Consider the following 26,083-nt stretch of genomic DNA (forward strand, 5'->3'; position numbering starts at 1 on the left):
TGTATTGGATGGTGTCTGTGGATCAGGAAGGGAATTCAGGTCTTGCAGTGGTGAGGGGACAAGGTGGGGAAGTGGCAGACGTGGCATGTGCCTGTGACAACAGGCTCATAGATGTAAATGAAGCGGGGATTTTTGGAGGCTTGATCCAAAGTCTATCAGAGAAAACAAGGAATCCCACAGATCTGACTATTCTTTGGACGAGACTTTGATCCCACAGATGCTCAAGCAAAAAGATATCTCAGGGAATTTTTTGCAAAGCCTCCTAAAGTTAGGGAGATTTCTGATCACACCCAAAAGCCCTTGCACTTGGTTAACAGGAAAGGTTAATGCTGCTTTCCATTTCCTTCTGCTTTGGGGGGAAAAGAGAGGCTTTGGGTTGCCTGAAGATAAAAAATAATGATTGTATTGGGATTTGTTTTTAACCCTGTGCCAGTGCATCCTGGAGCTGTATGAGAGTTGATTTGAGGTACCTGCTGGGCGCTACCAGGCTTATAAAGTCTTTTACAGAGCTGTTCATGACCTGTGATATTACGGTGTATTCAGAAACTTAAAAAAAAAAAAAAGGTGAATTCAGAATGTGACTAGTGGTTCCCTTGGAGTCGGTACAGCCCTACTTTGCAAGACCTTCTTAAAAATACCCAAGCCTGCTGATCGTAGATGTGACATTGCAAGGGTGTAGCATCTTCCAATTTCTTGGTAAATTGTGTATGCTGCTTCTGGGTATTATAAATTCTTCAGAAATGTTCCTGCGGGCAGTAGATGAAGGGACAAGGACATCTCCAGATACACAAACAATGTTTGTTTGGGATAGGCTTCTGGAAGATGATGAGAGTCCCACTCTTTGGCCGTAATGGCCAGAGGGCCATGTCTAACTGAGCTCTGAGCAGGAAAGGGAGTTCCTGAAGGAATACTGCTCAGAAAATGAGAGGGAAGCCAGTATGCAGAGGTAATGCTAAGTTAGGACAAGGGACTTTATCTGGCCTAGAGGTCTGAGTGAATCATCTCCGAGAAGATCTGCTCTTTTCTGGCATTGCCACCCCCAAGATTTGGGCACCCTGAACTGCTCCCAAGTCTGCTTAGTTTAGAAGTACACAAGGGTCTTCTTGAGTTCAAAAGGACAGTCTAAGCTCAGGTCTTTCCATCTCTGCAGGGATTACAATGTTAGACTCTAACTAGTCTGGACTTGGAGGGTGGCTTTGAGTCACCTCCAGCCTGACCAGCATATCTGCGGCACTGGACAAGCAGCAAAACTGGGAATATCTGCACGTGAATCTGGATGATGTGGGGGGAAGCCAACGTGGAGCTCTGGCATGGGTTGTTGTCCACTATACATGTGGCTTCCAGCATGCCCCGCTGCAAGGCACGATGCAACACCATTCCCACCAACATCACCCTCTGTTTTGGGGAGGTCCCAAGTTTACTCCTAGCAGCAGTGGGGGGACAACATGCTAGCAAAACTTGTGTTTGGTCAAAGCTACTATTACAACCAATTAAGGCAATACAATAAGATGGATCTAAAAAGACAAGGGACATGCTTTTGTCTTACTTCAGCTGAATTCCTTCTGACAGGAAACCAGGCCTTTGTGCCTCCTGGAAGAATTATTCTGAATTGTTAATCTTTTTCATACTTTTCCCTGCTTGGTGATGACACACTCATTGTTGAGTTCGGCTGCTAACAAAACCATTATCTGTCGAGTGGCTTCAATTTGCTGAGAAACCAGTCCTCTTAGTGTATCTGAAACTTTGTGCTTAGAAAAGGGCATACTGGAACATCCTTTTTTCTTCTTCTTGGTGTTGCTGCGATTTCCTAAAAGCTCGGCTTCCCAGCCGTACCTCAAAATAGGTTCTATCCTTCCCTTTTCTCTGCTGGGTTTACAGAATCTTTGCTCTATTTTGGATATATATGTCTCATGGGGGAGATGGAGCCAATCTCTAAGCTCTGAGCTCCTCAGAATTGAATGAAGAGGCACAAATTGCATCAGTTTTAGAGAAAAATCATTGGGTCTTCAGCTGGTGTGAGCAGCTAGGCTGAGGTCAGTGGAGGTGGGGAGAGTTGTGTCTGACACAAAGGACGCAATTCTGCCCTTAGGTACTGAGGCTGATATTACTGACCTGAATAGAGATAGCCCACTTGAACGGGGGTGCAAATACAGGTTATACCTTAAAGAGCTGGGCAACCCCCCTGCCTTCTGCAGCAGCTGGGCAGGGGAGGTGGTGGGGCTGGTCCTGGGCATGGCTATGTGTCCCTGCAGGAGGGAGGAAAGGGCAGCTCCAGCTGCCTTTTTGCTGTCCAGACTATCCAGGAGTGTTTGCAGAGTGTGTAGCTGGGTTGTGGTGCTCCTAGGGCAGCATGTGTAGGGTTTTGGGATGGAGGATTGCTGCTTTTCGTTGCCTTCAGGCTCTGCGCTAGGTATGAAAAGGCCTCCTGCTCTTCTTCCCTCTGGTGCAGATCAGCTGACCTGTTCTGCACGAGAGATGGAGTTTGATGTGTGAAAGCCATGAGCTTCTGCTTTACCTGTTCAGTGCAAGTTATTTAATGCCCTTTAATGTCTCATTATTTATTTGTTCCTTTGGGATAAACTGGAAATGCAAGAGAAAGCTGGGGTCAGCAAAACAGCAAGGCAAGAGGGATTTTATTCTGGAAGAATAATTACACTGACCAGATTTGCATAGCATTTTGTTGCAAAAGTATAGATTACAAGTGCTGAAAGAGAGCTGATGACCTATTAGTAATAAGGCACACAGGTGAGTAATTAAAAGAATATGCAGCTAACAGCATTGGTTAGGAAAAAAATGTACAAGCTATATAGGTGGAACAAGGGCAGCTCTAAGCCAAAATTTACAGAGCAAGGTAGCTTGACATTTATGTAGTTCTCCAGTTGACACGGGTTTTGTCAGAACTGTAAAGAAAGGGATTGATTATCTGATCATTCAAAGCATTTTTAAAGGACTGACTCATCCACACAGACACGACTGCCATCGCCTGCCTCTCTGAACACAGAAGTGAATTAAGGAGTCAGGGTATAGGTCATTTCATTTATTCAGAGCAGTTTTGATTGAGATGGTAAAAAAGTAGCTGGTTTGCCAAAGTATGTAGTTACCTTTTTAAAATAGCTTTATCATGAATTAAAATGCATTTTTATGAATTTTTATATTAAAAAAATCACTCTGACTTTAGAAACACTGTAGTATGTCTGTTAACATGGTATTGTCCAAGTTGTTCAGACTGGTATGAATAAATGTCAGTATTAAATTCCCATTAGCTCTCAGTTGGGAAATGAGCGCATTTAATGTTCGAGCAAAGATGGCCCTCGGTGTGCAGTGTAGACCATGGTCCCTGCCACCTCCACGTGCCCTCTCCCACCCTCCCAACAGAGCCAGTGACCCGCTCTGCATAGCTCTGCTCTCATGTACGAGCCACCTCAGGATCCCTTGAAGTTAATGGATGTGCCTGAATACATATCCTTTGTGCAGAGAGGAGAGGTATTTACATATCTCTACTGCTCAGCAACAATCGCAGCAGAAGTCAGAAATTGCTATAGTATCTGCTCATGCTTTGAATTAAGGAGATATCTGCTGCGCATTCAACTGTATATCCCAGTCGCATCTGCCTTCAAAAGCACACCATCTCCTTTCCCAATGTGTGTCCCTTGTTAAGAAGAACTTGCAAAGCGATTGAAGATGGAGAAAACAAGACTCCAGTGGTCTGTTCCTATACATGCCGTTCAGTTAGGGTGCTTATGGAGCCCATAGTGTCCAGCTGAAGAAGACAAAGGCATGTCAGGGAGTACAGTCTATTTTTAGTCCTGGCTGGCAGCTCAAAGCCCTCCCCTGTACTCTGCACCCGCTAAATAATCTGTTTTCCAGTTAGGATTACCCTGCTTGGTGCTCAGATACCTCAGTGCTGAATCTAATACAGAGAAAAAGATATATGATTTTGTTTCAAGGAAGCTGAATGTGAGCAGATCCACATGTAGCATTTTAAAGCGGTTTTGGTTTTTTCCCACAGCGATGAAATCAGGAGGCACCCAGCTGAAGCTGATCATGACGTTCCAGAACTATGGACAAGCATTGTTCAAACCAATGAAGTAAGTAAAAACAGTCTGTGTTGTAAAGTGAGGTTGTGGTGGAATGGCCTGTTGCTATTTTCTAAGCTGTTAAAAGTTTGCTGTAGTATCTTTCAAGGTTAAGGTGTCTGGTTCCTTGGGCTTGCTGCTGAATGTAGAGCTTCAGGGACTGTTGAAACCTTGCCCTGCTAGACTGGTCCTTGGAAGAGATACTGAGGAGACTTCAGATACATTACAGCCTTCTCAGGAATGTTGTTCGCTCTGGTCTCTGTGAAATCTCCCATTATAAATACAGGATATTTTCAGCATTTCTTTCGTATGTAAACTGACTCCGCAGGTCTGAGCTTTATCGAGTGTCAGTGCTCCTCTGGAATACGGCCAGACAAGGGAGATGATTCAGAACAGTTTTGGGAAGAGCTAAATAGTATTTGTCTGATAAATTATAATATAATCCATTGATTTATTGTTGTTTGTATTAAAGGGTTGTATTAGTCATTTGGCTCTGGCTAGGCTGACTCTGTGAAAAAGAGTTTGTCCGAGAGTGGTACTAATGAATCGAGAGAGAAAGGGAAGGACTAGGATGACGCAGCCTGGATTTGTGCCTGCCCCGATCCCACTGAGATGAGGGAAGTTATTCAGATACAAAGTAGATGTAAATGAGTTCTGAATCCTGACCTGTATGTTTGTGTTTTAATAAGGAAAATGACTCTGTGCTTATTGTAGAGAGCTTAGCAAAGACACTTGGGGCCGCAAAATGTGTAATGAAGCTACTCAGTATCTGTGTCAAGGGTACCACTGGAATAATAAATTCATCTCCTTCTTTTGTTCCCACTGTAGGGAAGTTCAGTTAATTTCCTCTAAGATGGTCCATAAAAGACTAAAGTAACTGAGAACGAGGGGTTTGGAATATGTGTTGGCATTGTGTTACAGCTATAGCAGGGAGCACAGCTCAGGGGGTAAGCTGCTGGCTGGAGACTGAGAAATTCCCTGTTTCACTGTAGATTTTGCTTCAGACTGACCTCAGACTTGATTTGTACAGTACAAAGTACTTTACTTTGAAAAGTACAGATTTGACTTGATCTTATTTGACTGCCAGAAGAGCCAAATAATTGGTCCCACTTTTCTTCAATCGAAATTTGAGCAGGAACCCTCCTTATGTACATTCATCCTGGGAATCACAAGGAAATCCTGTGAACTTCCAGGCAGAGCAAGGCATTTGTGCAAAGGCCAAGTGCTTCTGTGGTATTTCCCAAATTGCACACAAATTTCTGCATGTTTCTGGTGGATCACTGATTGTCTGGGAGGGGTCAGAGGAAGCGTAGATAATACTGACAAGTAAGAGGGAAGGTGGTATCAGAGACATCTAGTCCAACATCTTCCCTTCCTCTCTCTGTCCTCTCCCCAAATGCTCAGATCATCAGACCATCGGTGCATGGGTCCAGCTCCCTACAGCTGCAAGTCTGATGCGTATAGGCACCATTCTTAACTGTCCCGTGTGCAAAATCAAGAACCAGGCAGGTTCGAGCAGCCTTTAAGTATTTGGCAGAGTTGTGGTTGCACTGTTGGCTTTTTATATAGTGTGTGATTTCTTTCTTCTCCATTTGCTCAGATGCAGATAATCTAAATCTTTATCAATGGTATGACATTCTAATTCTGGGAATGCTAATGAGGTCAAATCAAAAGATTACTGTTTCTACTGTGCTATACACAGCCTCAGCAACATGATGGATGACGATAGAGGTATAGCCACATTCCTGTGTAGAAGCAATTACTACCATCCACTACAACAATAGCAGAAAATGATGTCTTAATCATTCCTCTTGCTTGACTTGAAGGGCAGCAACGCCCTATTTCTCACTGCTCTTTGCATTACACACATCACTGGAAAAAGCAGCATTAGAGCATTCAACAGCTGTGCTCCCAGGCACCACACCTTATGGTAGCAACGCTGCTGCATTTGTGCTGAGCATCGTTGAACACGTTAGTGATTTTGAATAAGGATGTTTGCAAGCATTTGTCTTCATTCTGATAGCAGCGAACAGGGAGCCAGATGCTCGGCTAGTGTAAATCTTCCTAGCTCCTTTGGCATCTGGTCCCATTGGCCTCTTTCACCAGCTTATGGACTGTTGCTGATGAGGCGAGGTTTGCAGCATCGTTTCTTTACACAGAAATAAGCAGCCTAGAACTACAAATAAAACCCAAACACAAACCACATCAGGCTTTAAAACTATGAGACTTTTTCTTGAAGGACCTTCTTCAGGCTCTAGGCACCTTCCATGCCATTTGTGGTGTTCCCTCTTTTCTGCAGGTTACCCTTCTGATCCAGATGCCTTCCCAGGACAGGAGGCTATAGGGAGCTCACAGATCAGGGCCAGACATCTCTGCTCATCAGGACTGGTGGTATAAAGGAAATCTTTTTCTAAATACTTTAATTTGAGGACCATAAAATATCATCCTGGTGGCTACTTCTACGATCAGCTCATTGAAGGAAGCCCTTGGTGGACAGTCAGGACATCTCCATGTGGTGCATCCTATATGTTTCAGTTGTTACTGTTAGCAGCTCTATGGCTTTTCAAAGCAGCATAAATTATGCTTTTCTTTCTCCTGTGTTGATAAGCCTCTTCATAGAAGCAAACTTCTTCATCAGCCCCAGGTAACACAACCATTAAACAGTACTGAGTGTCTAGCTGCAAATGATAACTGGGGCCTCAGTGCATCAGTCAGTACTGGAGGGGGCAATATGAGCTACATCTCTATGTTAAACTGAACTGGGGCACTGTGTTTTAGAGAGTAGAAATGGCATCAGTAGGATTTCGGGCCTGATCCCAAGGAAAATTGATAATCCAGAGCTTCACGTCCTGTCTGGGATCCAAAGTACTGAAAGTTGAATGGTGTGAGGTACATATAGGGTAATAAGTAGACATGAGGCCAGTCTCTACCTGGATTTGATTCCTTTAAACAACCTGGAAAGCTGTTTTTGCTGTACATAGCTGTACTCAGCATCTTCCAGACTGAATTAATACCTGCTTGGGCAGGGTTGCAGCAGACAGGGGAGACCATGCAAACCCTTCCCTGGCACAGCCGGGCATCTGCTAGTGCAAGGGGAGGTCTCCAGACCTTTGGCAGTAACTTCGGCTGGAGAGTCACAGCAAAACATACTCCATGGCAAATTGCTTGAAACCCTGCAGAACTCATCTGACGTGCTCTGCCCTTTCCCAGCCTCCCAATTCCACGTTGAATTTGTCCAGGGAGCAAACCAGCTCCAGAAAGGCCCAGGCAGGATTTGGAAATGGGGAAACCAGAATCTACCTTTGGCACCTTTTGTGCTCAGTGTTTGACACTACCTGACAACTCTTCATTGGTCAGGCTAGTGGAGCAAATGAGAGGAGGGAAGCTTAACAGTCAGGGAGATGTGATAGCGGTAAATAAAGCCTGATCAGCTGCAATTATTTTATTTATTTGTGGCTCTGCATCTTCATTTCTGAAATAATTGGTCATAAAGTATGGCAGAGGAAGCCAAATCTATTTATAAATCCTATGGACCAGTGTAGATTCCTTTGTTACTTCCAAATGCATCATAGAAAAAGAGAGTATTTGCTAAAACTCCAGGGAAGATTTAATATATTTGCAATGTATCTTACAGTTAATGTGTAGTTTTATTTAGCTCATAACAATTCAATCATACAAAATTATTACCATATGGGACAGGAAAAAAATAGCAACCTCCCCTTCTCCCATGATTGGTGTGTCAAACTGTGCTAGTATTGTAGAGCATAATAAAATTTATTTACATGATCGCTGATATCTGCAGTCGCAACTTTCTGTATGACTTACCAGGTAGGGATGGTGTAGGGCCATAAATTTCAAAGGGTTTTGGCTTATTTGTCCAAAAGGAACATGCACTTTATAGTTTTATTTGTTTTTCCTTTGTTTCTGCTAGCTGTTGGAGTTAAATAGCTGGCTCAGCAACAAAACCAACACACTATTTTTTTCTTCCAAAGACTTTATTCTTGAAGGGGGAGATTCTATGCCAGCCAGAGTCAGTGTTAAGATTCCTATTGCAGATGCTGGTGCCAGGATTTTGAGAGAGGTTTTTACAGTTCCTTACGGAAAAGCCATATGGGATCGAATAGAAAATGATACCTTGCTATTGGAGTTGTGAGAAAAGTGTGCTGTGGTATGTGTTTAGGAATGACATCTCTCATTCCCAGTTTTATAGACTGCTTTGCAGAAATGTGTAGAAGGGGTATTCGTTATAAAATCCTTGAGGTTTATTTGTTCCATTCAAAGAAACACTAGAGTATCTAGTGAACTCACTCTTGACTGAACTGAGATAAAAGCCAGTTCTGTTCCAGTTTTAGATTTTGCCTGATATTTTTGACATCTTTTTTCTTTTCTTCTGTTTTTACAAGTCACAGTACAGGATTGGAAAGAGCCACATGGCTGTTTCTTTCAGTAGCTGAAGTTCACAGTTAAAGTCTTTACTAAAGTAGCACCAATTAGCATCGGGGTGATAGCAGGCCATGAATCACAGCTGATGGTCTCACAAAATCCCATTCGTTAACTGATCAAACACTGCTGACCGCGTTGTTTGCACCTTTTGGCCCTGCTGTCCGTCCTGAAACCGGCTGCTGTAGAAGTCGTGCCACCCACTGGGAGCATCTGCTGGTTCCTGCAGCCCTCAGGGACACGACCCATCCCAGTGATCACGGTCTAGGGTAGACCTAGTGCTCTACAGAAATAAACCTAGCACGCCTTGCATCTTCTCTAACATTGCTGTAGCATGTCTTTTGGCTCAGAGTCACGGGCCCTGTTAGCTGGGCTGAAATCTACTAGCCAAGGTCATGGGGAAGATAATATTTTTGTTTCAATTGGCAAAGCACAGCTTTTTACTGGCTTTGAAGTGTCCTACTTATAGCGACAAAGGATTAGCAACATTCTTTTAGTTTCTCTTTGATTTCCATTTAGGGTTGCTCAACAAATAGTGCATCTTTTGATAGGGATATTAAATAGGCCAAACAATCCCCGTAATACAAACAACTGTTAATCGCTTTCATTTCCTGCAGTAATATTCCCTTTCCGAAGCTGCGGTGTGACTGTTGTACCTGCGAAATGCAGCCTCCAGGCCTGATTAGCATATCAATTAGGCTGGTGTAATTCTTCTGAGTTGGTAGCATTGCTTCCAAGTTCGAGGAGTTGAAATGAACTTCAGAATCAGGGCCACGGAAAGATTGCTTTCCTTATTACATTGCGTATCGTGCTGTTTTGAGGAAATACATTTTGCAAACCTGTTGCATTTCAGCTGGCAGGCATCCAGTATAAACATACTGTTATAAGTCAACATAGCAATTAAATCAAATTGCAATGTTTTCTCTGAGCAGCTAGAGAAGTGAGATATGCATACAGTAGCTGCTGTGCTAGAAGCCTTCCAGGATTAACACTTCGGCACGCTGGAATGTGCTGCGCGAAACCCGACCGAGCAGCCCCTGGTCAAAGTCCAGACCCAGCCGCTGTGTTTTGTCACTCGGCTTTTGTGTGACTGCTGCGGTCACTGGAGAACGCTGGTGCTGCGCAAGGTGTGTTGCTAGAGACCTAAGGTGGAATAAACTGGTCAGAAAGGTTGAAGCTGGTAATCCCGGCGTTCAGTTTGTAGAGGTGTATTTTAAAATCGCAGGGGGTGCCATGCTGTTACATCATGAAGAAGAAATACTTTCTTTGCTGCTGGACGTAACAATCAGTAATCAGATATTCTGTGGACCTCATCCATAAGATTTTGGGCTTTTTAAAGGTATTCGAATCCTTACCTACCAAATCCCTACTGAAACACTTACCTGCGTGAGACTGACAGGCAGATTTGATTGTACTTACATCAGGAATAAATCTGGAGTAAACTGGATGAATTGTGTCGCTTGATATTTAAAGTACATGAGATCTGAATGTGGTCCTAAATAAGAATAGTAGAGGTTGCCATGTAGTATTTTAGTTCTTTAACTTTTGGTATATTATGCATGAACTGTTTTTCTCTTGTATAACTAATCCCGTTCATCACATCAGACTTCTTCAGTATTTCAATGCAAATTGTGTTTTAGGACTCAGCAGTGCCCCTCGTACAAATCTCATTTATGCAGATTGGAAAATTTGTGTTGACTTCAAGGGGAGCTGGAGCAGGATTGAGACTGACTGACGGCCCTGGACAGCAATGCAATCCAGCCTTCTGTCCGTCACTGCGCACTGCGTTTCCCCTTGCCACAGCTCAGCAACTGCTGGCTGAAATATTGATCAATCCCATCCAGCCCAGGAGAAATTTGTTCTCAAATTCCGCAAGCTTGTTTATGAAATGACCCCAGAGTCAAAGTCTGCAAAGTCCAGGTAGCTCAAAGGTTGTCCATTTAGATTAGGATCTGCAGGGATCCGTGACAGCAGCGTTTCACCATGCTGGCAGCCAGGAAGGGGAAAATCCTCTTTCCCTCTTTTTCGGCACCAGCTCCATAGTGCTGTCCCAAGCCAAGGTGCCCTGTGTTATCCCCTCCTGGAGCCAGGCAGGAGCTGCTCTGAGCCAGGATGGGACAATAAGAGTCCCTGCGATGGGAGGGAGCAGACTCCAGCAAAACCAGGGCTGTTTTACTGGATGTCACCACACCCATGGGGTTCAGCCCCATGCCACTTCCTGGCACTGGGAAGCTCCCCAAAATCCCTCTCACCTGGTGTCCCCGCAGCATGTCCAGCTTCTGGCAGGAGAAGACTTCACTCTGCAGCTCACAGAAACATCAGCCCCACAGTCTCTGTGCCTGGGGCTTTTTGCACAAATAATCCAACCCTTGCATTTTAATTCAGCTCGTTTGTTGTGGTTTCTCCAGCAGGTAATAACACGATGCTCAATATCTGGTTTTGTTCTTGTCATACGCAGACACAAAAGGTACTGACTGCACCTACCCCTTATCGCCTTTTTAGGGGAGAGCTGAGTGGGCAGTCGTATTTTACAGTAGTGAAATGTCTCTACTTGATTAGCCACCTTCTGTCTAAGTGCTTATAGAATCTTGCTAATTAGTCTTTGGGAACAAAGACATTTTTTACATGTTATCACAGTGTATTAGGAAAGAAACATCTTCAGTGTCTGATTTTAATCAAGCTACTTCTTCATTATAATTTTCTACATACCAAGAAATGCAGTCTTGTGGCTTTGTCTTTTAATCAGAGACCCACTTTCAGTTCCTCAGTTTCTTGTTTCACACATTTTACCCTGTATCAGCTGTGCAGAAAAGCAGCAAACGTTATCAAGGGAAGAGCTGGCGTGAAATGCATAACCTGTAATTTACTGCTAAGTAACAGGGCTTGACACACTGGGGACTCCTTGGTGTAGCAGTGAGGTAAGATGTCCTTAGTAAATCAAAGCAAAAAAATGTGTCCAAAATGTTTTCAGTGGGATATGCAGATATTGCTACCCTGAAATATTTCATGGGAATTTGTCTCCATTTCTCTACAATTTGTAATCCTTAAACTAGGCTCAAGAGACTGAAATTCAGGGAGGGAAAATGATTTGTGCAAGTCTTGTGGTGTAAACCAGAGGCTGAAGCTGTTTTCTCTCTGGAGCAGCATGCACGGGTTTGTCCTGGAGACAAGTTGTACCACGCTCATCTGCCCCCTTGCGAGGAGTTATTTTGGGAGGTTTTATGGAGCTCCGTTCCTTCCCCTCTGCCCCGGTCCGCATCTCACGCAGGGATAGCTCTGGGGATCCCCACCGCTTTGGAGGATGCAGATGGGGATTTGCCCACTGGCGACAAGATTTGTTTGAAGTGCATTTGCTCTTCTAGCATCCAGCTCGTTAAAGCCCTCAACATTTCTGCAGGTTTCTTGAGTTAGGGCTGCTGGCTAGCGGAAGGGGCAGGAGATGAGCAGCAGTGCAATGGGTCGGATCAAACAGCATGTCTACTGGCTGAGGACCCACGTCCGACTTTGCTGGAGGGCACGGGTTCAGGCGACACAGTCCTGTGGTCAGTGAGGATGCGAAGGCTGGGTGACCTTTGGGAGGGACCCACACTGAAGTAACAGTATCTTGCAGGTCGAGACAGGAAGGTTTTGGCAAAGCAGAGAGGCTTAGGAGGGAGCATGCAGCGCACGTCCAAATTATGCCCGTGGCACAGTGCTATTGGTGACTCACTGCTGTAAACAAACAAAAAAAGTGTGTTTAAAATAGCCATTATAGCTGTTAATAACACAGCTTTAGGACACGCTGGACATTTCTGATTTTTTTTTTTTTATTTTTCGTGTCTGGTTCAATAGTGTTAGTACTTTTCTTGTTACAGTTTTCCACCCTGCTGTAAGGTTCTGCATGTGGGTAAATAGAAGTAAAGCCTGAAAGACTCATTTGCATGTGAAGAAGTAGCAGAAACCCAGAGTAAATAGCATCTGCAAATGTGTGGGAGCTGAAGAGTAGGGGGACAGCAAAACTGTTGTAAATAGAAGCAGTTTAAAGTGCTGGATTATGCGCTATGGATAATAAAATACCCCAAGCCAGCACATAAGCCAGATACTGTTCTCAGCAGCAGCATCCAACTGATCCTGTTAGCACTTCAACCCCCTTTTGTAAACTTTGCTAATCGGTGGTCCAAATTCTTCATGCAGGGGTGGCCACCCGGCCAGAGGACAAAAAACACTATGGCCGTGCCTGGAGACCTGTAACAGCAAAAATGTTTCACACAGACTGCAGATACACGCTGTATATGGATCTTGAAATGCTTTGATAAGCTGGCATGAAGCAACAAAAGAAATGAGGATGTTAAATTAATTTGTAGATTTACGGGGAAATCTAGCAGTGATTATTATTCTTTTCTTTAGTTTTCATGATGACTGACTTGTGTTTTGGTTGATTCTATCTCATGATAACACAAGAAGAGAATTTCGACCCAGCATATTTGTGTCTCCCTGTATTTTATGCTTGTTTGAATCACTGCGATATGATAATCCGGCCAAAATTTTCAAACAAACCTCTTTTGCATCTGATTCTTTAGGCGTTTATTAAGCAGAAAATCTGATTCCTGGGGCGTAAAACCCAGAGGTTTTTCAGCCTTTCATGTTGCAAGCTGAGGTTTTGTGTCAGGGCCCGGAGTGAGCCTCAGCCAGGAGGAGGGGAGAGTGATGCTGTGGTTCGAATGCCAGCTCTGCCTCCTGGGGCTGATGATGGCAGACAGCTTAAAGCAAAATCCTGTTTTTCTCCGTAACATGGAGAAGGATGGGGTGCAATGAGGAGGGCTCGCGCCAGCCCTGGACAAGTTGGGGACAGCAGCTGTCCCCTTCGGCACATGGACCCAGTCCCACCGCAAGCCACCTCCCCTCCACAGCAGCAACCAGTCTGACATCCCAGGGCGCTGACCCCCTCCAGACAGGGTGCCCCAGGAGCGCAGAGCCTGCTTTCCTCATTACCTGCCTAATTTCCCTATTCCCAGAGCCAGCTCTCAGTTGAAACCATCTTTTTTGCAGCCTCCTGACCCCAGGTACAAGAGCCGGGTAACTGGAAATTTAGCCCCCAACATGCCCTTTTTTGCTCTGCCTGACCTACTTGTCACTGCCCATGGGGAGCCGCGGGGGTTGCTGCTCCTCCCATGCCTTTGCTTCGGAGAGTCGAGCTTTTGTGCTGCTGATTGTATCACGGTGCCTCGAAGTTATCTTGGCGTGTGCTGGATGTTTTGGTACAGAAGCTGCTTTTTAGGTGCTTCTGTAGCGCTCTGGGCACTGATGCTTCACCTGAAGCCACAGCAAAGCCTCCGCTGTTGTGCAGTCGTACTTCTGGGCAGCGCCGATCCAGAGCGAGTCCATCGTTCCGGGCGCTGGGAGCACAGCCGGGTCCTGCTCTGTCAGCAGTCAGCAAGGCCATGCAGAAGAGATGGGTTTTGCAACATATCCAGGCCACCTATTCAAATCCAGGCTCTTTTGGCACCCGTGAAATTGTCTGACAACTTGTGAGCAGGCACCGTGCCATGCAAGCAGATGGGCACAAACGTCCCAGCAGCCAAGAGCCTGGGATGCTCATCTGGCAGAGGGGAGCGAGAGCAGAGCTCCTCAGTGCTCGTGTCCAACTGCCTGTCCCTCCTGAAGTCACCCTGGGAAGAGCGGGCACGGCGATGGGGTGTCTGGTCTGGGCATAGGGTGTTTCCCAGCAGAGATGATACCCTCCACACTCTCCCCCTGGTTTCTGCTACTCCATCACTGAGGACAGAGTAGTTTCTGAGATGCTTTCGGCCAGAGCTCCCCATTTTGTTCCAGACAACCAGCACCTGGCACTGTCCTGTGTCCTCAGAAACTCACCTTGAAGGCAACAGCACAGCAATTTTTTTTTAACTGCCTCTGCTCGGTGGTTTCCTGTGAGAGGCTGGCCCTTACCAGCAGTGAATCCTGAGATAAAAGGATTAAAACATCTTCTTCAGAGCTTCACAGAAATTGTCACAAGGGCTTTCTTTAAAACATAACTCCAGGGAAGGCCTTAATGCTTATCACCCCAAGGGGCAGCTTTTCTCACATAGGCATGCACTTCATGATGATTGACACATCATTAATTAACTGTTATTAATTAACCCCCTAATCTGAGGGGATGGGGGGAGGAATTCCTTGCAGGCCTGGATCCTGTCATTTCTTTGGACATACGAGTCCCCTGTTCTGCTGCACTCCCAAACCCATCTGTCTTTGGGACTGAAGAAGCTCCTAAAATAGGCAGGACTAATGAACAACCTGCTATAGCCCCCCTTCAACCACCTTCATTTGCTGACAGCCGCAGCTCAAACACAATTTGCAGGAGCGAGACTATTTGTATCTATTACTCTGAGTTTATAGGAAGAGAAATGGGGGGGGGGGGGGAAATTGGTTGTTGCCTTTCAGCCTCTCCTTGTTCCCGTAGGATTTGATGCTGTGAAGGACACGGGATCCGTCTGTGAAATAACGCTGGCTCTGTGTGTGGATGGTCACATACCTCCTTTTAGGCTAGCCGTCCTGCAAAGGTTTCTGCCCAAAGTTAGGATAGAAAACCATTCTTGCTTCTCCGGTTTAGCTCCGGCATGATGCCCTCCCCGCTACACTCCGTAGCCCAAGCTGTGCTGAAGTGTCGAGCTGCACCCAGAACAGCAGCAGAAGGGACATATTCTTCCCGTGCTGTCTTCAGCTGAGCTTTGCTGGTGTCCTTGAAGACTTTATTTTGCTCTAATCATCTAGAGCCAGTCCGTATCTTCTGCCAGTTCTGCCTGGTGGCCTCTAGCAATCTCATATGTCAGCCAGCAGCATGATTATAGCTTTATTTGACTTACTTTGTCTGCATTTGCCTTTCAAGGAGCAACAATGCAGCAATTCTGTAGACTAAATGTGCCATAAGAAAGGAAATTGTCCTGTTTACCCACAAACACCAGATTCTTGGGATGATGCCAATCTCGATAAGACATCAGTGGTGCTGATAAACCAATAGTCATAATCACTGCTCAATGTTTTGCTGATGTTTTGGCAAGGTTTTGTGTCCAATATTGTTGATCCTACGCTTTTCCTATTATGTGCTGCATCCTTTGGCAGGAGAAAGACCTTCTCAGGGATCAGAATGGTACCTATGTTGCAGGAGGTGCCTAAAATACATTATGTTTGGCATGGCTCGCTCCTTTTATTCAGGGTCGTATATCAGGGTTCATCCCTCCCGTGCAATTTCAGGCAGAGCAGTATTAATCCTGCCATTTTTGCATCCCTGCAGTTGGGAACGGCCTCACATTGCTGACATCTGAATTACATTTTTAACAACAATTTCCTTTGTTATATAAAATGAAGCCAAAACAAACACTGGTGTTGGAGGCTCACTTTCTGGTTTAAATAACACAGACCTTTAAATGGATGAGGGCTATGAATCATTTTTGTGTAGATACTGGTTTTTGGTTGTTTACTTGCTTGTTTGTGAAAGATTTTGTTCTTTTTTTTTTTTTTTTTTTTTCCTGGCGATGTAAGTCTATCACTCTTGATGCAGTAGGACAGTTTGGAAAAACTCGCTGGTCCCTCTTACCTAACTGTACTGTCATTGGATTATTGGATTCTCTCTTCTCTCCCCCTAAAAATTCACTCACTAAAAGGGTGAAATTACAGTGTATTGAATTGCCTGGTATTGCACTGATCCTTAAGTGCAATATCTTCTAGATTTTAGTAGCTACGGGGCTTGAAACTATTTTGGTGTTACCAAAGACATTTAATATCTGTGAACTTACGGAAGGTATTTTCTGGCACTCAGCAATGACTCCAAAGCCCCAAAGAATTACACTCAACAGCCCCAAATTTCAAAGCCTGACATCACCGTGAGCAAGGAATACAAATCCATCAACAGGAGCAGGATTTTAATTGCTTTTGAATGATTCTATAGAAATCTAAAATTGCTTTGTGGGCTGAGAAAAAAAATCCCCACTTTTATCTGGGAAGAGGTTTTAATTCTGGTGAATAAAATAAGTGGCTGCTGTAATAATACAAGATTTTTTCCCTCTGACTGTGTAGCTGTTCCTTCAGCCCCTGCCTGCTGGGGTTTATCCTTGAGCAGTGAGACACTGGAGTTCATCAGATATTATATGTGGCAATTGCCAAACCAGGAGAGGCTCTTTGGTGGCTGGAAGATTTGTGCTTCTATTACGTTAGCTGTTAAGAAATGAGACCACCTGCATTCTTTTGCAATGTGACCTTCTCTAGCTGATCATATGCTGTATTTTCTCTGTGATCTGATCTGATTTTAAGGGTAATCAAAAGGCCAACAGTGCTTTAAAACCCAATAATACCTTGACTCTTACTTTACAGTTTTCTTTCCTTTTTTTTTTTTTTTTTTTTATGAAAGGAACGAAAACCATTGCAGACATTCCTACATCTGGCTTAACTTCTGGTTAAATGCATGCTCAGGGAGTGCTGGAAAATATTACTTCTCCTGTTTAGAGGAGAAGTAAATGAGTCACATTTTCCAAAATAGTTTTCAAGGAAAGGGGTATCAGAAGTTGTTTGTATTTTCCTATTTAATAGATCTGGTGAGTACTTAAAAATGCGACATCACAAGAGAAACACCACCAGAGTGAGTATTTCCATTGCCTTGGCAAATGGCAAAAGCCTTTACAGCTGGCGTGTATGGAGGGAGCGTGCATCGCCGAGCCCGCCGGTGCAGGCTCTGATGGTCCCTTCCCTCTGTCCTGCGTGGGGTCAGATGCTGAGGCCGTCCCTTGGAGTGGGGTGCGGAGGGAGCCAGGCATTCTCCGGGTGAGAGGGGTGGGGGGCAGCAGCAGCATGTCCCCTGCCTGGGCGGGTGTGCAGGCAGAGCAGGCGGCTTCTCCCCCTCCTTCGCCCCCTCTAAGAGGGGTCATGTTGATCGTCAGGGTCTGGGGCTGTCGGGTCCCTGCGGGCGCCGTGGAAGGACCCTCCTGGGATTCGGAGGGAATCAGATCTGGCCTCTCAGCTTATATCAGCATTTCGTGTTTGTGAATCAGCTGGAGGAATCCACTTCCCCTGACCTAAAATATTCAGGATGCTCGAGGGAGGAATCACAGGACAGGAGCCATTCAGGGCCCCCAACCTGGAGACTACAGTGGAGCCTGTCCCATCTCCTGCCCCTCCACGTGGCTCCTCGCCACAGAAACCCTGTCTGAAACCCTGAACGAGCCTCAGCCCAGGCCAGGGCACGAAAAAGGCCCAGTATCCCCCATCTCCACCCAAACCGCAGCGCTGATGGAGCTAAACCTTTCCAAAGGCTCTCAAGGACATTGGCAGGCATCTCTCAAGCAGAGCTGTATTAGCATCTGATACTGGTCAGCAATAACATTTCCTTAATCTGGTGTTAAATTTGTTATTGGGCTTGTTTTAGGAAGGAAAAAAAAAAAGACAATCAAGTATTTTATATTGTAGTTAGCATTAAACTTACAAAAAGGTGGTTGGTTGCAGCATCTGAAATTCTGCACTGATACTTTTCCTGTCATCTGAAGCATGTTGATACTAACATGTCTTAAAGTACAGCAAACCTTTTTAATGAGGACTTTAAAATATTTTAAATTATTTTCAGAAATAAACTCAGCCATAATTGTATTTTTGAAGGACAATTATTTTGTCCTTTCTTGCATAACTATGCATTTTAAAATACATTTTAAAATAATTATTTTTAAATTGTTTTTCTTCAAATTGACCATAACAAACCAGACAAATCTCTTCAGGATTAATTTTCCACCTAGCTGAAGAAATTATCTATTGCTTTCTCCCTCCCACCTCGAAGCCGTGCTAGGATGGTTACCTGGATACCCTTCCTGTAAAGGATGTATGTGCTGGAGCAATTTAAATAGCCTGATTTGTCATCTAACTGCAGACATCATTAGCAAAGCATTATTTGGCTGGAACATTGCAGGCTGAACATGGATAACTCCTCTGTGTTGAGGAGAGATTTAATTTAACCACCTTGTGACCAAATACTGCCTGCCTTGAGTGTGGAGCTGCAGCTCGTCTAGTGTGAGGAGTACGAGACGTATCTGGGTGGGAAATTACTTTGCTATGGTGTGTAGCTATTGGAAATGTATTCCACCTCAGGATGAAAACAGGCTCTTTCAAATATGTTGTTTCAGAATCTACTGATTTGTTTATTTTGGGGCAAGGAGATAGTTTTCGTACAACGGGGAAGAGGGAAGGGAAGGAAATACAAGCCTGGCTTTTGCTTTTCTCCCTGTAACTTTTCTCCTTGTCGCAATCCCCGTTTCATTTTATTTCTCTGGTTATTGTCTCTATTTTTAAAATGGCAATTCTATCGGGATGGAAGGACCCTTATAAGCAGGTTTTTAAAAACAAGGTGGTTAAATTACGATGATGACTTGAAATTAATTTTACTGCACATGATAGTGAGTATAGCAGAAAATAGTGGCTTCCTGGATAAATCCTGCATGTCAGAAGGCAGAAAGAGTGATTTCCCTGGAATCTGACTATGGAGCGTGGTCGGGGAGGTAGTCTGTGCGTAACAAGAAGGAACAAGTAAAAACAAATCAGAGCTTTAAAAAGAACATTTTGCTAGTTCTCAGATCATTTTTTAGGTCTGGACTTAACCTAACATACCATTTTAAGACTTTAACCAAAAGCAGGTTATTTATTAGTGATTCCAATATGATGTGGAAAACTCAGCCAGAGTCTGGAGATTTTGTCAGGCAGGTTCAACAGACCTGCATCCTCCCATCTAAGCTAACTCTGCAGCTCTGGCTGGATTGCAGGAGCGCCACAATTGCACAGCTGCCAATTACGTATTCCTGAGCATCCTTCTTGGCAAATCAACTCCCAAATCATATTCAGGAATCATAGCCTTAAATGAGGTGCGGTTGCAAAATATTCTGCTGATCTATGGTGCAAATCCTTTTCCTTTAGTTGTAATTGATGTTACAAAATATTTTATGGCTTCTGTCATTAGTATTTCCAATTGGGTCAATCTACAATTTATTTCATGCTGTAAAAGTGCTAAGAATTTGCTACTGATTAGCAGCAACAGTAGGGCATGTTTCTAGATTTATCAACATGGGATATTTTTGGGTAGGTAAGGAGTCTTTTGTCTTTGAATTAAAATATGTCTAGACACTCTTTTTTGTTACAAATCTAGCAAAGTGAAGATACTTTTGAGGTAGTAATTAAATTCTTCCAGTGACTGACATACAGTCTACTATGCACAAGGCTTCAGTGTAATGAATATTTTTATTTCCAGGAAATCTACAGTATTTTCCTTGCTGTTTGTAGGACTCAGCATATAAATAATGCAGACCATGCTGTGCTGCTTTTTGGTTCATCCCAGGAAATTATGCCATTAAAAATGCCACGGTCCTTTCAGGCACGTGCAGACACAGCAGGTAAAGAGAATATTCATGTGATGAACGGTGACAGAAGCAGCATCAGCTGATACATAACCTTGCAAAGCACACCTCAGATGATGAAATTGCTTGCAGTAATTATAGCGTGGAATGAGACTGTTGTTTAACTTGACATCATGGCAGTCAAACTGTGATCCGTTGAAGTGGGCTCTGAATGTGTAACCCAGGGTTAGGACTCAAAATAAGGCGAAGTGAAATGAACAGCTCTGGAGCCTGCCCTGCCACCCCAAACACATGCAGACGATAAGCCTGATGAAAATGAAACTTCATTTGAGCAGTTTTGGAGATAAAAGGTCCCCATAAATTCTTCACAGACTTCTTGCTGTTTGTGTGCACATGTTGCCATTTGAAATGGGCGATTTGAATGTTAAAAGATCTCTGCAAAAACAGCAGTCGCTCTTGCAGTGTTCAGATCAGCTGGTGTATAAAAGCGCAGTCGTGTCCCTTTGCTCAGTAAGGTAAGAGCGTTTTGTACGTTTAAGAAGGAAAATTTACCATCTACCATTTGTAGGCATTACTTATGCATAAGCAGAGCTTCAGTACGTGTTGCAAATGAAAATCAAGTACATGATGTGCCTGGAAGGAGTTTATCTAACTATGGGCTGATCACATTTTGAACTAGAACTGACTTGGTTATTTTTAGTTAAATAAAGTTACAGTAGCAGTTGCTTTAAGAAAGTAGCAAGAAAATTCTCCTGCAATTCACAGACCTTTCTTGCTGGATCTTATTTCAACCCGTGACATCCCCACGCTGTGTCCCTGGAGGAGAAGCTGCATCCCCGATGCCATGGGGCTGCCTGTCTAATCGCAGATCAATGAGTTGCAGCTCACAGCCGGATTTTCAACTCACACAAAGCAGCTTTGTGAGTCTTGGTGCCTTTCCTTCTTCCCTCCCAGCTGTGTGCAGAGCGGTCGAGTGGGTTTTGCCAGCTTGGAGCAACCCGCTTTGGTTTGGAAGTGGATCGTGTCTGCTCTCTGGCAACCCAGGTTATGTTTTCCCATCCCTCCAAGGTGGTACCCACGTGGAGTGCATGTGTTTGCCCGCTGGTTTTGGAAAAGATTAGTTTTCAGAGTTGGAATTACGTGTAACTGGTACAAAGGGACTTTGTACAGGCGTGATTTCAGCTGAGCACGAGGCTCGTGTGTGAAAAGCTTTTGCTGGATCTCCGAGAATAGTTCAAAAAGTCAAAGAATCTCACTGTCTTTGAAAAAAGCCTCAATGGCTTTCTCATCTTTATTTTCATGATAAAAATCAACAATTTCAGGCAGTTGCTCTTTGATGTGCCTGTAGAAAGAAGTTCCAGTAACTCTAGAGATGCAGATGTAAACCATAGCTACAGCACATCATTAGCATGAGTGACTATTTCTTCTTTCTAATAAAAAAGGAATGGAAAGCCATTAAAACTCATGAAATAATAAGGCAGAAGCATATAATTTAATATGGTCACCTATTTGGAAGTGCACATTGTGCATAAATAATCAGATGTATCAGCAGGGAATCCACAGCCATCTAACGAGTAAGTTGTTTTGCAATTGCCATCTGACCTGTAGATAAGTGGAAACAATGTCTTCATTAAACTTACAGAACTGAATATTAATCATTAGCAAAACCAGCACTGCAAGATGCAAGGGAAGTCTTGCTATGTCCCCGGGAGCATTGTGCATGTACCTAATGGCAGGATTTGACTATTAAGGTCGTATCAAAAATAGATCTGCTGTTTGGCCACAGTGCTTACTGGCCTGCTACAAAGGCAGTCGGATTTAGGATGTAGTTTAAGGACTTACTGTATGTTGAGGGAGGAAAAAGGTGTATCTGGAAGAATGTCCTAAAAGACTGGAGTTCTCAGGTGGTGTCCTGTAAAGAGTCTTTAGTGGTGAAGAACTGGGTTTGTAGTGGGGGTGAACATTGTACTGAGGGCACATTCTTAGAGACTGACTCGCTCCATTGCTCCCCCATCCTTTCCAGCAAGCTATGAAGCAACCTGTACTAGTGCAGAGCTTTTGGAAAGCATGCTTTCCAACCCTGCCTGAGACTGCTTTAGTCTAGTCTAGTCTGGACAGGCTTCTCCAGTGCCTTCCAATAGCACTGAGCCGAGAGACTAATATGCCAGGTATGGTTTGTTCTCTTTTCTTCTTATTCTCTCCTCACGGTGTAAAAGATTAAGAACAATTGAGTGTGTAATTTTTATAGGACTTTACTGAAGGTTTTTTTCAGTTTTCAGTGTTTGCACTGTGCTGTCTTCTGCTACCTGTTAGCAGAGGTGGACCAGAGCCGGGTGTTGGGAGTGGGAGATGGTGATGCCCCAAGATTCCCAGGGCAGTTCATCTCCCAGCCTTTGGCTGCACAGTAGTCACGTAGGTGGAATCCCTAATTTAAAGAATGTGATGTGATGGTGTGGCACCCGTGTCTGTCATGCTGGAAATCAAAAGGGTGAAGACTGTATTTTTAAAATGTGACTAAAAAGTTCTATATATGTCTAGAAAATGGAATAGCAATTTCAGTCCTGCTTTGCACCTTTGGGTCATTTTGCAGGTATTCCTGTAGGCGAGCAATGAATCTACTTTATTTTGTTTCCTTTGTTTTCCCCTTCTGTCTGAACCAATAAGCCGATTCAGTCAGAAAGTAGTCTGACTGTCCGTAAGTAATCCTGTAATACTTTCTTGACATTCATATTGCTGTTGAGCATTTCTGTCAATACAGTCATTGCCTGTGAGCTGCAAGGAAAACAGTGCCCAGGGAGGAAAATAAACCAAAACAGATTATATTCTTACCAATATTTGTGATAAAATGAAGATCTTCACTCAACTTTATTGGAATTTACTCAGGCATTTGGTAATAGCAGCCTACTGAAGATTGCTAAGGAGGGAACTTGAGGGACCAGTAATAAACCACAAGAAGATGGCTTGTGTATTCTTTTTTATCCAAGATCTCAGTCCTGAAAGTGTCAGACACACAGTGTGCTTTGGACAGAGTTGAAATTCCAATATTAATTTAAGACCGTTCTACTCCTGCTTTTGCTTAATCCTGCAATATCCGCCTTGATATTAGCAAGAGCTGTGGAAGATGTTAGGGGCGTATCTAAACTAAACACTGAAAACAGAGGTTATGTCTTCTATCCCCTATATCTGTGCATGAACAAGAATGAGGTGTTTGCTGTCACAGCCAGCTCATTTAATTATTCATTTCAATCTGCATCTGCTCCACACTCCACTGAAGTCAAGGGGAGGCTTTTCCTATAACTTCGCTGGCCTTTAATTTTGAGTAAGTAAGTTTGCAGATGACACCAAGTTGGGCGGGAGTGTCTATCTGCTCGAGGGTAGGAAGGCTCTGCAGAGGGACCTGGACAGGCTGGATCGATGGGCTGAGGCCAACTGTATGAGTTTCAACAAGACCAAATGCGGGGTCCTGCACTTGGGTCACAACAACCCCATGCAACACTACAGGCTTGGGGAGGAGTGAATGGAAAGCTGCCTGGCAGAAAAGGTGTTGGTCAACAGCTGGCTGAACATGACCCAGCAGTGTGCCCAGGTGGCCAAGAAGGCCAACGGCATCCTGGCTTGGATCAGGAACAGTGTGGCCAGCAGGAGTAGGGAGGTGATCGTGCCCCTGTACTCAGCACTGGTAAGGCCGCACCTCGAGTACTGTATTCAGTTTTGGGCCCCTCACTACAAGAAGGCCATTATGTTGCTGGAGCGTGTCCGGAGAAGAGCAATGAGGGTGGTGAAATGTCTAGAGAACAAGTCTTACAAGGAGTGGCTGAGGGAGCTGGGGTTGTTTAGTCTGGAGAAGAGGAGGCTGAGGGGGGACCTTATCGCTCTCTACAACTACCTGAAAGGAGGTTGTAGTGAGGCAGGTGTTGGTCTCTTCTCCCAGGTAACTAGCAATAGGACGAGAGGCAATGGCCTCAAGTTGCATCAGGGGAGGTTTGGATTGGATGTTAGGAAAAATTTCTTTACTGAAAGAGTGGTCAGATATTGGAACAGACTGCCCAGGGAAGTGGTGGAGTCACCATCCCTGGACGTGCTCAGAAAATGCGTAGATATTTCAATGCAGGACATGGTTTAGCAGGCATAGTGGTGTTGGGGTGATGGTTGGACTTGATGATCTTAGAGGTCTTTTCCAACCTTAATGATTCTACGATTCTATGAGTATGGACAGGTCGGGGCCCAGTTTATGAACTGGCTCTGTCCTTCCTGATCCAGTTCATCTTGAATTCAGTGGGACACCTTTCACTGAGTAGAAGAAAAATTGGATCAGACCCAGAGAAAAACAGTAAGTGCTGAAAGAAGGAGACGATGAAGTTCAAAGATTAAGTCATGCGATTGCTCTACTCTGCCGTATGCTTGTCCTCACAGTTCAAATTAAAAGGTAGGAAAACTGAGAAAAAAGCGTCCTTGGCTTTAGGAAAAACGTAGTCCTCCCTTTGAAACCAGACTCCCACAAAACTCCTGTGGGCTATGCACACATGTATCTATCGCACTGTAAAACATATAATCTTCATGTTTTGTAGACATTTAAATGCAGTTACAAATTCAAGGAGAAGTAGCCAGACCTGCATTGTTAGAGAAAAGCAGCTGCATATCATAAATCAGCTCCATAAAAAAATTTTGGCAAAAATGTCATTTCACTAAAGGTTTTACTGCACATCCTTTGTAGATTTTTCCTCCCATCTCTTGTCCTCTACTCTTGTCTCTTTTTTCTTGGGCTGTTTTTTCTAAGCACTGCTTTTATTACCCACCCTTGCATACTTTATTGTAATCTCCCCTTATCTTACCAAGCAACCTCAACATAGGTAGGCTTTTAAGTTTAAATTAGCCAAAACTAATTTCTGAGTCTTGCCTAGAGGAGCACACCTGTTTCACATTGAACACTAACTCAGCCGAGTCTCCCCGGTGAGAAGTGTTCCCCTCTCTGTGCCCGTCCACACACAGAGATACACACATGCACGTATACCCTGCTTTATCCTCACTCCAGGTTTGAGTGGATGCGTTTTTGCGATTCACCAAGCGTGAATATTTCTGTGCACCTTGAGCGTGAGAGTTCACTGAACGCATTGCGCTTGATGGGAGATGTTTATATACAACAGCAATTGCCCTGAGCAGCCAAGCCAGTGAAAGTCTTTCTTCCCTTGTAGTGCTGCGGAGCAGTTCCCCCAATAACCTTCTGCTCCTTATTTTTTCATATGGGATATTTTTCAGACATTTCAGTAGGTCTTTTTTTGCTTAAGAGGAGCAGGTTAGGCCAATACTGAGCCCCTTTGAAATCCTGCATCCACTGCCCTTTTAAGTGATGCTCCTCAAAACCTCCATCTCCATTCTTTTCCTGAACTGCTGTGTCTATAACTAGGATTCAAGGAGGAGAGGGATAATGCTCTGCAGACAGCAGGGACTGCATTGGCAGACCCCCACAGCACAGCCCATGTGGAGGCCAGGAGGTTAAAATCCTCTTGCTCGGTGGAAATGCAGAAGAGGGAAGAGATGTTAAGACGCCGTGATTTTCCCCTGGGAGCAGCACAGTGACTCCCTGTGGGCTGCGGAGCATTAACCCACCCTTTATCCAGACGGTTGCAAGCTAAAAGGACCCTGATGTGTAATTTCCAATGTAATTTGTGACTCATGTGGTGCCCTTAATATAAAGTGCGGATTAACAGTGGGGGTTTCCAGCCTGGAAGAGAGAAGTTTAGAGAGAAAGTAAAGTTTTTTATAGTTTTGTAAGGCAGCACAATTAATCTGTGAAATGGCTACAAAAAAGGGCTCCCGACCCAGTACATACTTACTCATGCAATAAATGAACAACCAAAGTTGAGAAAGATACAGTTAGTTCATTCAAATTTAGCCAGGGAGTGAAAGATTTGGGGTAATCGTAAGATGGTCCATGGATTTTCTTCCTTCTTGAAAAGGTAGGGCATCCTCTGACCGAGGCTGAGAAACCTTGTTCCCAAGGACTTGAGAGGCTTAGGAGCACCTGGAGGTATTTGTGCTTGTAAATCACTTTGGCAGCTGCTGGTCAGAAAGTAACTGCTTGAGAAATGCTCAGGAGGGCAAAGTGGTGATGTCAGCACATTCCCAAACGCGTAATGCTTTTCAGAGGGGAGTAACGCAGGTGGGACCCATGTCTGTCAGGGAAAGTCAGCCTCAGAGATGTGTTGA

General features: G+C 44.3%; 1 protein-coding gene across 1 annotated transcript in view; it reads left to right on the forward strand.

The window, feature by feature from the left end:
- The window catches only part of FAM20C (FAM20C golgi associated secretory pathway kinase), a 68,144-nt gene that overhangs the window by 7,967 nt on the left and 34,094 nt on the right, over window positions 1-26,083 (forward strand). Inside the window, 1 exon segment of the mRNA XM_075436137.1 lies at window positions 4,010-4,088. Coding sequence (XP_075292252.1) covers window positions 4,010-4,088 — 79 coding nt within the window.

Source organism: Opisthocomus hoazin, chromosome 15 (genome assembly GCF_030867145.1).
Source record: "Opisthocomus hoazin isolate bOpiHoa1 chromosome 15, bOpiHoa1.hap1, whole genome shotgun sequence".
NCBI classification, from domain to species: Eukaryota; Metazoa; Chordata; class Aves; order Opisthocomiformes; family Opisthocomidae; genus Opisthocomus; species Opisthocomus hoazin.